This window comes from Hydra vulgaris, chromosome 06 (assembly GCF_038396675.1).
Source record: "Hydra vulgaris chromosome 06, alternate assembly HydraT2T_AEP".
Lineage (NCBI taxonomy): Eukaryota > Metazoa > Cnidaria > Hydrozoa > Anthoathecata > Hydridae > Hydra > Hydra vulgaris.
This window is the reverse complement of record NC_088925.1, coordinates 1,092,501-1,107,017: the sequence shown is the minus strand read 5'-3', so window position 1 is coordinate 1,107,017 and position 14,517 is coordinate 1,092,501. Positions and strand designations below refer to the sequence as shown.

The 14,517-nt window shown below is 28.5% G+C and overlaps 1 protein-coding gene across 4 annotated transcripts in view; it reads right to left on the bottom strand.

Moving 5' to 3' along the window:
- LOC100212532 (titin) overlaps positions 1-14,517 on the bottom strand; it is a 156,822-nt gene that overhangs the window by 47,048 nt on the left and 95,257 nt on the right. For 3 of the 4 annotated variants that reach the window (XM_065798922.1, XM_065798920.1, XM_065798919.1), the window contains 10 exons: positions 12,515-13,387; positions 11,809-12,399; positions 6,581-6,862; positions 5,575-6,351; positions 4,486-5,355; positions 4,055-4,279; positions 3,753-3,947; positions 2,777-2,867; positions 2,134-2,450; positions 1,952-2,000 (listed from right to left, as the gene is read on the bottom strand). In XM_065798922.1, coding sequence (XP_065654994.1) covers positions 1,952-2,000; positions 2,134-2,450; positions 2,777-2,867; positions 3,753-3,947; positions 4,055-4,279; positions 4,486-5,355; positions 5,575-6,351; positions 6,581-6,862; positions 11,809-12,399; positions 12,515-13,387 — 4,270 coding nt within the window. The remainder of the gene's footprint in view (positions 1-1,951; positions 2,001-2,133; positions 2,451-2,776; positions 2,868-3,752; positions 3,948-4,054; positions 4,280-4,485; positions 5,356-5,574; positions 6,352-6,580; positions 6,863-11,808; positions 12,400-12,514; positions 13,388-14,517) is intronic. The other variant, XM_065798923.1, reaches the window with a different exon arrangement.

Sequence of the window (14,517 nt, the reverse complement as noted above, 5' to 3'; positions counted from 1 at the left end):
AATGCTAGAAAGAACACCTGGTTGTAAAAAAGTTGTTTCAACTCTTACTAATAATTAACAAATTATTAACTTTCTAAGCAACAAATTTTTGTTTTAACCACATAGATGACTAAACTTAATGCAAAAAATTTGCATTCCAGCCACTATTAAGTTGGGAGTTACTAGAAAAATAAAAGAATAGAGTTATAGAGCAAGGAAACAATTGACAGAAGACTTGAAAAGTTGTAGGTCATATGAGTCAGGAAACCATGAAGGTGTAAAAGAGTTCTAAAGAGCTGAAGTGACAACTTTATTATAATGGAAAGGGGTTCAAGCTTGGCATATGGAATGGTTCCAACTATGTTTACAATGCATTTTTGGACCATGTCTAGAAGTGAAAGAGCATCATTAGAAGAACCAGCTCAAATATAACAACAGTATTCCATACAAGGACAAATAAGAGATATGTAAAGGTAGAGAATAGAATCAGGAGTAAGAAAATTTTAGTTTTTAAAGAAACTTTTTTTCAAGACTATTTGGTGTTACTTATATTTATAATTGACTATTAGGAGTTACTTATCTTGTTTGTTTCCTTTTAATTGCTTAATTCTGGAAAAAAAATGAAAGTAAAACCTATTTTTTTCTTAGATTTTTGCTTCAAAGGACAGATATAAAGTGCAAAATAGTTTAACCTAAAAAAAAGACAAGAAAATCTGGACAATGCTGGATTATATTTCTTTATTATTTTCTGATTTTAAAAAGTTCAACTACTTAGTAAAAAATTAAAAAAATTTATTCAGTTGTTTTTTTTGTTTTCATAGACTTGAAAAAAATCTTTACTTAAAATATTCAATAAATGTTCTATTTTTGAATACTTTAGACTTGGTTTAAAAACTTTTAATAAGGTTATATAATTATTCAAACTGTTGGAGTTAAAACGTTATTTAGGTGATATAATTAGTACAATCGCTTATATAGATAATTTATAGTTAGTTAGGCCAGTGTAAAGATTTTTTATGCACTCAGTTAAGTCAGAATAATTACAAAGGTCAACAAAAAAATTTTTTTTTTCTGGTGCCGAGCAAACAATTTGTTTTTTTGTATAGCATTTCTCATTTTGATTTCAAATATGCAACTCTTTTTTTACCATCAGGTCAAGTTGTAAAGATATTTAGGTTCAAATCTTAAGTATTTAGGGTAAAGTCCCTAATATTGTCAAAAAAAAAGTTATTCAAAAGTATGTCAACCTGGGTCTCAAAAGAAGCGTATTTTCATAGAGATTTTAAAAATATTATTCATTTGTAATAAAAATAAGTATTTTGTGTACTTTTGGTGAATAACATTCTGTTGACTTTTTTTTAAGAGTCTTTAGCATTTTTTCACATAATTTTTTTGTCAATAAATTTTAAGGAAAAACATTTATGTTTTCTAAAATCTCTATGAAAATACCCATTCTTTTGAATAACTTTTTTTTCGACAATATTAGGGACTTTACCCTAAATACTTAAGATTTGAACCTAAATATCTTTACAACTTGACCTGATGGTAAAAAAAGAGTTACATATTTGAAATCAAAATGAGAAATGCTATACAAAAAACAAATTGTTTGCTCGGCACCAGAAAAAAAAAATTTTTTTGTTGACCTGTGTTATTGATTTAACAAATTAAAGCTGTAGGGAGGTATACTGTTACTAGGTAATAAATTTACTAGGTATACTGTTTTTTATTTCTTGTAACAAAATAAAGTCATCTTCTAAGAAAACGAAATTAATAAAATTATAACTAAATAAATAAAACTATAATATCCACTAAAAAAACAACTAAAATTTCAGAATATTAAAAATTTTTCTTTTCCTTACAAACCCAATATGCTGCTTTTCCTTTTTCCTCCCCAGTAAAGCAGTTCAAATAATAACCATTTACTGTCCATACCCCTAATAATATGTACAATGTAAATAAGTATATGAATTACCTCTCCTCATTTTTAGAACTTATTAGAACATCGCCTTCAGTATCATTATCTAAAAAAAAAAAGAAGCATTATATTGTATAAAACCAATTGTACAACCGATAAAATTAAATATTTAAAAAAAATATATATTAAAAATTTTAAATTTAAATATCATCTCAAGACCCACAAAACCAATTTTCTACCTTTAACTTTTAAAGTAGCAAAACTTTCAAGTTTTAAATTTTCATGACTATGCTTTCTAAATACAATCTTATATACACCATTGTCAGAAGGGCTAACATTTAAGATTGATAGAGTAAATTGCTTATAATCATCTTCAACACTTTGTGTAACTCTTTGATTTGGTTTCAAAAGTTTATCATTCATGTACCATGCAGCAGGCAAAAAGTTTTCAGTTAAACCTGCCATACAACAAATAAATTTAACTGTGCTACCACTAGAAACCTTTTGATCATGTAGTGCAGTGATAATTTCAGGTGTGATTTCATCTGAAACTGATCTGAAACAATTTCATCACAAAAACATATCACAAAAAAATTCCATAATAACATTATTTATTTAAACCAATGATAATAAATACATTTAAAATTTAATAAATATAGTTAATATCAATAATAATTAAAACATAATAAAAAAATACCAAAATTAAAACTAATAAATGTGTAATTTACTATAACTTTATAATAAATTATAGTTTATTATAACCCTAGTTAATTATAATTTATCATAAAAAACTACAATTTTAAATTAAAACAAAAACAAATTATTTTTCTGTAAACTTTTTTGTATTATCTTTTCATAAAACAAAAATCAATTGAAACATACTTCTCTGACATCTCTGACTCACTATTTGAATCTTTTTCTGAGCCACTATCTGAACCTTCTTCTGAACCACTCTCATCTGTGGTATCCAACCCTTCAGATAATAATAATAATAACAGACTAACAATTAGCACATATAAAAACTACATAAAAAAGTTTAAATAATCATAAATACAAAATTCCTCTGTTTAAAACATTGACTAATTACTTGATGCTGCAAATAAAACTTCACAAAAATGTTATCAAACTGAAATAGAATCACACATAAAGTCATAAACTGAAACCACACATAGAGTCATAGAGTATAAAACTAACAAATAAAGTTCAAAATAGTTTTCAGAATATATTAGTACCATGCATTTTCCCAAAAATAAAATTACAAATTTTGCCATTTGAAAACTAAATACTATTACTATATATATATCTATATATATTACTATAGATATATCATGCATATCATTATACTTATTATTATATATTATATTTATAATATAATCTTATTATTATATACTATAGTAATTATTAAAACTATTAACATTATAAATAATATCAACTAATCAAGTTCGAAATTATTGCTGAGACTTATATTATATATATAGGTATATACAGACTTCTATTTTTTTATAATAAAACAAACATTTGTAGTTATAAATGCTGTTATAAGATTGCAGTGCGTATATAAAATTTACAGAAGTATTCAGTACCAAAAGGAGATTGAATTATATTAAAAGCATATAACTCAAAAGGAAAACAGAAAAACAAACATATACAAGTCGGAATTTACAGTGCTTGGCATTTAATATCTTTTACAATAGTTTTTAACAAAGAACAAACATTTTGTATTTCCTATTAGAAAAATAAAAAAGCTAGAAAAGATAAAATATCAAGGATAAAAAAGGCTTTGAAAAATAAAAAAATAAAAATAAAAAAAATAAAAAACAGGTAATGAAGACAAAAATTGAAAAATAAATTATTTTACCATGCACAAAAAGTTCAGCTGATGTTTTATCCTCTCCTTCTCTATTGAAAACAATGCATTGGTACACACCACTATCTTTCACTGCTGCTTCACGAATAATCAAAGTGCTACTATCATCATCTTCTTCAATAAAATAATGATCATCTTCATCAATGCAGATGTCATTCTTATACCAATTAAATTCCATAGAATCTCCTGCAAAACAAAAAAGTTTTTTTTTAGTTTACTATTTTAATTTTATTTATTGTTCTGTCATTTATTGGTGTATATAACTTGGTACTGACACAGATTTGCTATCTTACCTTCAGCCTCAACATCAAATCTTACAGCGCTTATCTCAAGTGCTTCAATATCTTTTAATTTTGTAGTGAACATTGGTGATTTGCTATTTTTGAGATTTTTAGAATCACCTAACTTTGGTTCAACATGAACAGGTAGATCAGGTTGTTTAGATAGTGTAGTTGGTTGACTGGATGATGATTGTGGTTTAGGCTTAATCACAGGGGACTGTGGCTGAATTAATTTAACTAAAAGTGTTTTTAAAAAGAGGGTTATAAACATCTAACATCACTAAACAGATTACATACTCAATATACAAACAAAAATCCAGTTAGATTAATATACAAAAAAGTAGTCATATTGTCTAACTTTCTAAAATTGTAACAATGCTACATATTTGAAGTAGGTCAGCATTTATATGTCAAAAAAAGAAAGCTGTTTCTATAATACATACCTGCCGGCTCAACATGAACTTCTATCTCTTTATCTAGAATTTCGTCTTCATGAACTACTTCAAACAAATAAATACCAGAATCTTCCTCTTGAACATTAGTAATTTGTAGAGAGTGAAGGGAACCAACGTGAGATATCTTAATGTTATCTGACTCTATAATCTCACAGTCATTTTTAAAAAAAGTTACATCTTTTTCAACTGTGCTATTGATCTTAAAATCCAATAACAATGTCTCTCCAGTTTTAATTCTTATTATTTCAGGTAAGTTACATATAATCATAGGTACAATGTTTTTCTGCTCTTCTACAGTTAGTATACAGCTTGATTTAGAAGTTCCACTCATGCTAATTGCATGGCATTCATAAATACCAGCATCTTCAAGGCTTACATGAGCTATGGAGAGAGAATACTTATTGTCTTCATTTATAAATTCCAACCTCTTGTCTTTTTTAATTTCAAGATTATCTAAAAACCATTTGACTTTATCACAGTAGAGAACCTGAACTGAAAACACAACTGAATCTAATGTAAACACCTTTTGAGATTGAAGTCCTTGAACAAATATAGGAGGAGAATTGAGGAAAACATCAGTCAACACAGCAGTTGAACCTGCATTGTTGCAAGCAACTAGTTTGTAACACCCGATGTTTTTTTCTTCAAACTTGGAAATTGTCAAGATATGAGAAGATTTAACACAAGACATTTTAACATTATTAGATATTTTTAACAGAACATCATTGAAATACCAATCAACTTTGGGTAAGGGGAATCCATTGACCATAGCTTCAAGAACTAACTTTTCTCCATTATTTACTTGAATAGTCTTGTCAAACTTTGCAATAATATCAGGCTTGACATCAAGTTTCTTTGCTATAAAAAATTTTTTTACTATATCAAAAAGTTTGCAAATAAAATTGTTAGTAGGAAAACATGAAATAAAAAAGGAAAGCTATCATGAAAATAATGTTATTAAAAATTAATTTATTAGTAAACAAAAATTAATTTATCTCAAAAGCATAAAAAATAATTTGATTTAAAGTTAATAATTAGAATTAGTATAAATTAAAAGCATTAGTACAAATTTAAAACCTGAAATCTTGACATTAAATTCTATTTCACAGCTACCATGATTATTAGTAACTAAGCACTTATAAATTCCAGCATCAAAAAGTTTTGAGTCTTTTAAGACTAATTTAGAATTATTTTCTAAAAATTTAATGCAAGGCTGTTTACTATGGTTACCGTTAAGCAACTTGCGATCTTTGTACCATTCAACTTTTAAAGAAGTTCTATCATTTGTCATAATTTGCACTGATAAACTTATGTCTTCACCTACAAGAATAGCTTGGTTGGTGTCACACTTTGCAATAACAACAGGTTTTGAACTTGTTTCATTTGATTGAACAGAATGTGGCTCAATATTTTCTTTAACAATATTATAATTTTCAGAACTTTTATTGATCAGCTGATGGGTATCATCTTGTTCAATTTTTTTTGGTCTATTAAAATTTGTCTGACCTGAAAACTTAGAGTCATTGGATGACTTCAATGAATGGGTAATTTCAGAGTCTTCAATATAAACTTTACAAGAGCTAGAAATTTCATCTTCACCTGCTCCTACAAATACTTCATAAACTCCTTGATTTTCGAAACTAACATTAGAAATTTGTAAATAATGAATTGCCCCATTTTGAAAAAATTTTGTGTTTTCATTTTCATATAATATTCTTTTTTTAAACTCCCAAATTACATCTGCTTCTTCAGTTATATTTAATTCAATTTCCAAATGAAGTGTATCACCAGTGTTTAGCTTAGCAAAAGTAGGAAGTGGTTGAGTTATCAAGACAAGTTCATTAGTTGTTAGTTCTAGAACATTAGTTTTTGACTTTGTTAATCAAATTATAAAAATCAAGAAAAATTTACAATTTACACATAATGGTATTTTTTAATAATAATTATAAGTCTTGTCAATATTATGAATATAGGTCAATATTATAAATATATACAAATATATACTTTATTTTTTTTAGTTATTTTATCTTTTTATTATCTATTTCTCACAATGTTATTTTAAAAAATATAATATAAAAACTACCTTGCTGTACCTCTACATTGAAGCAAACCCTCTCTGATTGGTTCAACCAAAAAGCTTCAAATATATATTCTCCAGCATCATTCATTGACACATTTAAAACATCAACTTTATAAACACAGGCATTTTGTGAAAATCTAACCTTGTTGGATTTTCGCAATATTTTGCTGTTGTGATGCCAAACAACTTTCTCTGCATTACTGACTTTGGCTGATAAACATAAGTCACTTTTTTCATTTACTAACATTGCTGTGTTTGACACTGGTTCAACAATTAACTTCACTTCTAGAAAAATGAAAGATTATTATATTCATTTCACAATTTTTTTCCTAAGGAATATTTTAATATCTAAAAATGTTATAAACATATTTACATTTACTTAAATATCATTCTTCAGAAACTATACTTTAAAACTATTTTTATTTTTTATTTCATTTAAATACATATTATATTATATATATATATATAAATATATATATATATATATATATATATATATATATATATATATATATATATATATATATATATATATATATATAATTAAATTAAATTATTAAAAAACTCAATATGATGACTACCAACTTAATATAGGAACTATTAAATCAATATAAATTTCAGACATGTAACAGTTAAAAAACTTAAAGTTCAAACTTTTTTTTTTTACTTGTAAAACTTGCTTTTCTTCTTTTTGTTTCTTTAAATAAAAATTTTCCATTAAAATTTTTTTTTAAATGTACCACCTTTTTAAGATTTTTTGAATAATTGAAAACATGAAATTTATAATTGAGTAATTGTAATATGTAATTGAGAAACACAACATGTGATTAAGAAACCATAATATGTAATTGAGATAACATAAATAAAATAAATTATTTAAACAACTTTCACACATTTGTGGAATATGCTGACACTATTATAAAAAGAATTGATTACTTCTGCTTTTTTTTTTTTTAAAAAAATTTTTAATTTTATTTAAAATATTAAAGTTTTTTTTAAAATATCAAGGGGGATTTTAATGTAACTATTATTTGAGCTCACTTATTTTTATAGTTTTTTTGGAGAAGCTTATTTTCGTATTTAAAAATCAATTTTTTGTTTAAACATTCTTGGTTTGCACGTGCAATTGTTTCAAATTATTTCTTGTAGGCATAGTATGCATTTTTTGGAAATATTATTATATGCAGGGGTTGTTTTAAAGATGGACCAATTCAGTATAAAATCATCATTTTCATATTCAATGAGTGGAAGTTGTTTATGAAAAAAAGGTACTCCAACGAGTAGAAGTTGTTTACTAAAAATGTGGTAAAAATAAATGTATTGTTTCCTCTAAGAATGTATCTGATAAACAATATATTGGCTTAACAGAGGATGAATGAAAAAAATGTTTTGCCAATCATAAGCAATCTTTTAAAAATAAAAAGTATTCAAAAGACAACATGCTGTCAAATTATGTTTTAAACATCTTTGCTTCCAACAAGGCTGCAAGCAACCACTAATTAAATTTGGAAGTTACTGGAAGAGAAAAGATAAAGATTGTAGAGCAAGATAACGATTGACAGACAACTTGAAGGATTGCAAATTATATGAATCAGGAAAGCAAGAAGAAGGAAATGAATTCCAAAGAACTGATGTTTGACGAAAAAAACTAGACGAATAAGAGTTTTTGGAGCACTTAGGAGCAGTCACAGAAAAAGGATGAGACTTAATTGAATGACGAGTAACACGAGAATGAATTTTAGTAGATGGCACAAGAGACGCTAGCTCTTTAGAGCAGTGCTCATTATAGTATTTGTAGAAAAGAGAAAGAGAAGCAACATTACGACGATGTTATAATGGTTGGAGGTTGGCTGCAAGAGAAGGTCCAACTATATATACAATACGTTTTTTCACCTTGTCTAAAAGAGAAAGGGCATCATTACCAGATCCGCTCCAGATATTGCAATAGTATTCCATACAAGGCCTGATTTGAGATTTATAGAGATAAAGAATAGAATCCGAAGTAAGAAAGTGTCGAGCTCGATAAAGAGATGCAACCTTAGCAGATGCTAATTTTGCAACTGATTTGACATATGGTTTCCAAGAAAGATTTGAAGTAAGAGTTAATCCTAGAAGATGAAGTTTGGATGACTCATTGAGTACATTACTGTTCATAAATATAGGAAGACCTAAATTATTGTGATAACGATTGGCTGAAAAAAATTGAATTTTATCTGTATTGAAGTTCACCAATCACTGTGAGCCCCATGCTGTAGCAGAAGTGATATCCTTTTCAAGCTCAAATGCCCCCTCCAAGCAATCAGAGAGTGTTGGCTTCTTATCATGACAAGAATAAATGGTAGTATCATCAGCAAACAATGCCACCATAGATGTGAGAATATCTGAAAGATATTTTTGCATCTAAGTGGTCTATACTCTTTTTAATGTAAATTAAAAAGAGTATAGGGCCAAGGACAGAACCTTGAGGAGCCCCTGAAGTTACAGAATAAGAAGAAGAGTGTTGTCCATCGAGGACAACTTTTTTACTACAATTGGAATGGAAGGATTCAATATTTTTAAAGATGTTGCCAGATACACCATAAGAAGAAAGCCTTTGGAGAAGACCAGCATGCCAAACTTTATCAAATGCTTTTGAAATGTCAAGAGCGATGGCCTTAACCTCTCAACCTTTATCTAATGCACAATAAAACCTATTGGTTATTATTGTTAGCAAATCAGCTGTAGAACAAGAAGATCAAAATCCATATTGATGATCAAAAAGTTAATAGATTCAAGATGAGAGATTAAGTGTTAATTGAAGATTCAAAAACCTCGCTTATGATAGGAAGAAGACTAATGGGACAATAATTAGACGAATCAGATTGCTCTCGAGAATTTTTGAAGATGGATAACAGATGCCGCTTTCCAGCAGGCTGGAAAACAGCACTCTGATAAGCACTTGTTGAATAGTTTTAGAGTATAGACGACAGCTCTGGAGAACACTTCTGCAAGACAATAAAGGTATGTTGTCCGGGCCACAAGCTGTAGAAGAGTCTAAGCAGGAAATCACTTTAGATACAGAAAAATATATAACATGTCATAACATATAATATAATATACTACTTTAGATACTGTCAACATATGTATGGGAATTAAAAGATAAAAAATCTATGTTAATTCAGTGTTAACACTTACTTCACCTAATTTGTTTACATCTATTTCAGGAAAAACCGGATCCAACTTGTCAAACTTTCTGTATGAAATACATTCGACTGAATAAGCTAAAAGACAACATTACGTTTTATTTTTACCAAGTGAGAAATGATGATTGGGTGATGCGCAATTTTAGGTGTCAAATATATGACAGCATTAAATCGAGTTTGCAGGGGAAATTCAAACTTCATCAGAAAAAGTGGTTTTAAGCCAAAAGTATTGACGGAAGATCAAATCGAAGAAATATTTACAAGAATTGTAATGATTGACTTAGAATTGATGAGAAGGAATGAAAGCTTCCATTCCTGCCTGAATCCAAGAGGTTATGTAGGCACATTTACCAGCTGAGAGAGATAAGACATTAGCCCAAGGACTGTCACAAAGAAAATCACAAAAAGGATCCTAGTCAGCTTTAGGGTAGTAGTAAGTAGTGCAATGATAGGGTGAGTCCAAAAAAGATATATAGAGATCATTGATCAGAACCACTTAAGGGAGAAAAGGGACAAACTGAACACAAGCTAGGGTCAGAGACAAGACATAACTCAAAGAGTGAGAGTAAATGATTAGGGTTGTCAGGTAAATGAGTCACAAAGTTATCTATCTAAGTAAGAGATTGAGAAATGCAGAAGTTTTAGGATTTGGTGCCAGCAGGGTCAGTGTCGTTAGAGCCAAGTCATTCAGTGTGATGAGCATTAAAGTTAACAAAAACAACAATATTGGCAGAGGGGTAAAGAGAGAGGGTATGGTCAATTTGATCAAAAATTACATCTAAAAGAGTGCAGTCTTAGGATAATGAAGAACTTTATTAGGATATAAAGAACAAAGAGAAAGGTTATAGAGTGAACAGGTACTAAGCGGAAGCACATAAATGAATAGTCAAAGGATTCAAACTAGATTTCACAACAAATAGGTGAATTGATGTGTATGTATACCCCTAAGCCAAGTATGTTAGTATTGGAGTCCTTGCGAATCAAAGGATAGTACCCATTAACACTGAGATCTGAAGAATAGCGGAATTTAAACTAGTCTCACTAATAGCAAGCAAGCCTGGTGAATTTTGCAAGAGGTAAGTTTCAACTGATGGAAGGTTGCTTTGCAGACCACAAATGTTTGTAAAAGATATGTTAAAACAGTTAGGTGATGGTGATAGTTTTTTGTGTTTATTTTAGGTTACTTTTGGCATGATTTAAGTTTAATGAGAACTTGACTCAATCATAGATAAAGCTTTCTAACCAATGAGCAGTTGTTTCAGTCCTGTTAATTAACCCTAAGTCATAACATAGGGCTCCTTATGTGGCCTCGACAAAGCGCATTGAAAGCAATAACAGGGACAACATCATATGCAACATGGTGAACCTGTAAATAGAACAAAAGCCTTATGCGCAATGTTAACTAATATTTTTAATATTTTTGTGACTTTAAACACCTTTATCATTTATTCTATTAAAGAAACACAAAAGGATTAATAATAAAAAAATCCTTTTTTTAATTTTTTGACATCTCTTATTATTATTATTATTATTAGTTTTGTTATCATTTTTAGTACTCAATATTATTATAATTTTAAATATGTGTAAATATGTGTGTGTTATTTGAAATATGTGTATTTGTGTGTTATTTTAAAGACTTATAATACCACTAAAACCAAAGGAATACTATTAAAAAATGGAATAGGGAACCTTTAATGTTTTTTTTTTAATTGATAAGTAAGAATAGTATAGTAGAATTTTCTTTTGAACATAAAGTGCTATCAAACTTAATTACATGTAAAAACATATATGCAAATATTTTTTAATTTTTTTAAAGTTTACTTGGTAAGTCCCATACCCCTATATACAAATTAAAATATTGGCAATTAAATATACCTTAAACTGTTTAAAAAAAAAATTCAATTAAATATGTTTTTATTTTCTAAACTTTGAAGAGGCTTACTGTTATTCTCAAAACATTTTTAGTTAAACATCTCTCACATGTCTAATTGTTAAACAATTTCTTGAATACGAAAATATAAATAAAAAAGTATATATTAAAAAACTAACCTTTCTTCACCACAGAAAGAACAGCTTGGCAGATATCTTCTCCGGCAGTATTCTTAGCAACACAAGAAACTATGCCACCGTCATCAACTAAACAGTTGTCAATAACAAACACATACTGCCCATTACCATCATCAAACAATTGAAATTTGTCACCTTCTTTAACAGTTTGTCCATTAAGATTCCACTCTACAGAGGGCCTAGGGAAACCTTCAACAACAACACTGAACACTACTTCACTGTTTTCCTCAACTTTAAGATTAGACAAGGGAGTTAAAAAATTTGGCTTCTGTAGCGGTTGTTTGACAATAAGTGAAAAAATGACTTCAATACAACCAGATTCATTTTCAATACTACAAATATAATCTGCATCATCTTTTTGGTTGACAGAGTTAAAATTAAGGCAGTGCATTCCATCATTATTTGATATTGTTATGCTTTCAGTCAAAGATAAGTCTACATCATCTTTAAGCCATTTGACTTGAGGTTCAGGATAAGCAAGAGTTTTTACAAATATACTTACTTTATCTCCTGCAGTGGCAATAATTTCTTCTTCAGAACGCTCAAGAACAATTGGTGCTTTACTTTCTGGAGCTAAACAATAATAAATTTAATGTTACTAATTTTAAATGCTAGAAATCTTAAATGCTATAAAAAATATTTTATGCCTTATGTTATTGTTTTTAAAACATACACAAATGAGAAGTACCTACAACCAACACATTAAACTCTTTTGTTGTTCGCCCAGATGGTCCAGTAACTAGACATTTATAAATACCTTGGTCACTCTCTTGTGCACAAAAAATAATTAAAAAGTGATCAACACCATTATTTCCAACTTCATACTTCTTTGTGCTGCGAAAAATTGGTTTTACTCCTTTGGACCATTCAACTTTGTAATCTTTTTTATCACCAGGTATTTCTACTTCTAACTTTATGTTTGCATTTAAAACAACACTAACCTCTGACTCTGACTTACTAATTACTTTAGGAGGTCCTTGTTTAATGGTAAGTTCTGAAATGCATGATGCTGTACCAACACTATTTGTTGCAATGCATTTGATCTTCCCACTATTAGATAGTGTAACAGAATCAAACAAAAGTTTAAATTTTGAATCATCCTCAATAATAATATGAACAGTTTCATCTTCGACAATATCTTTGTTGTTCAAAACCCACTTAACATTAGCTGAAGGTGTTGATTCAACTGTAACAACAAACTCAACTTTGTCTCCTTCCATTGCATTAACCTTTGTTTGCATTTTTTTTTTAAACATCGGTGAAACAGGTTTTCTTTCTACTAAAACCTTGCAAGAAGTTTGGCTTTTTCCAAATTTATTTTTTATTTCACAGGTGTAGGTAGCAGAATGATTAACAGTTGCGTTTCTGATACTAAGTGAAGAGACTCCATCTTTAGATAACATCTTTATCAATGGACTTTCTTTTATAACTTCAAAATCTTTTTTCCAAACTACAACATTGGTATCATCCTGACGAAGTTTTGTTGAAAGAAGAATGATGTCACCATCAAAAACATGAACATCTTCTAATCCTTGAATAATCTGTGGTGCAGTTTCATCAGCTAAATCATGCAAAACATTTTCATTAACTTTATCTAAATTATTGTGGGTACAATTTTTTAATTTGTTATGAACAATGTTTGTATTTTCCTCTCTTTTAGAATTATTTTCAAGGCTTTTGAGATTTTCTGAAACATTTTTGTATTGATTTTTATCACAATTAATTTTAACACCTGAAATATTGTTATCAATATTAATTTTGTTTTCAGTATTTTGTTTAGTTTTAAATGTGTTTGACAAATTTAACTGAGAACTCATTACTTCTTTTTTCACAACAATAGAACACTCCTTGTTAGTATGTTGAGAGATTTCATTAGCAACATGTGGAGTTTCTTTGTTTACAACAATGGAATATTCTCTATTACTAAGGTAGGGCTCATTACAGGCAACTTTTGCTTCTTTGCTTAAAATAATAGAACATTCCTTATTAATAAATTGGGACATACTACTAGTAACATGCGGACACAAAGAACGTTCCTTATTAATATTAAGAGATGTATTACTGGCAATAAATGAGGTTTCTAGAATTTCAACAGAAGAATTAAATTTTTGAATATTTTTAGTTAAACAATTGTTTAGAATGCTGCGCGCTGTTAACTTATCAACATTACCTGTTGGTAACTTAGCAATAATATTACTTGCTGGTCTAATGTCCTGTGAAGGCTTATCAATGCTATGGTTAAGTGTACCGTAGTCAAGTTTACTGTGTAAACTACTATGTGTTGCTGGTTTCAATGTTTCCTTGGTGACTGATTTGTTTGTCAGAATATTTAATGAGTGTGATGATGGAAACTTAGGTTGTTGGAATGCAGTTGAAGAAAACTTAGAAAAAGTTTCATTAAAATTTAAATTTGGGTTTGACTTTCTGATAGACATGTCATTTTTAAAGGCAGGAAATCTTTCTATATTATCTAATTCTTTGGGCACTGTACATAGAGTAGAATTCCAAGGTGTTGTACTTTGCGTTAAATTGGGACGCCAATATCCAGAATGACTAAATACTTTTTCAGATGGTTGTTTTGTACCCAAGTCAGATTTCGATTGCAACCTGTTTTGTGATTCAGATAATATAATATTAGCAGATGCAGATTTCTTAAGATAATCTGCAAAATGGTTGCCTCCATTAACAGGA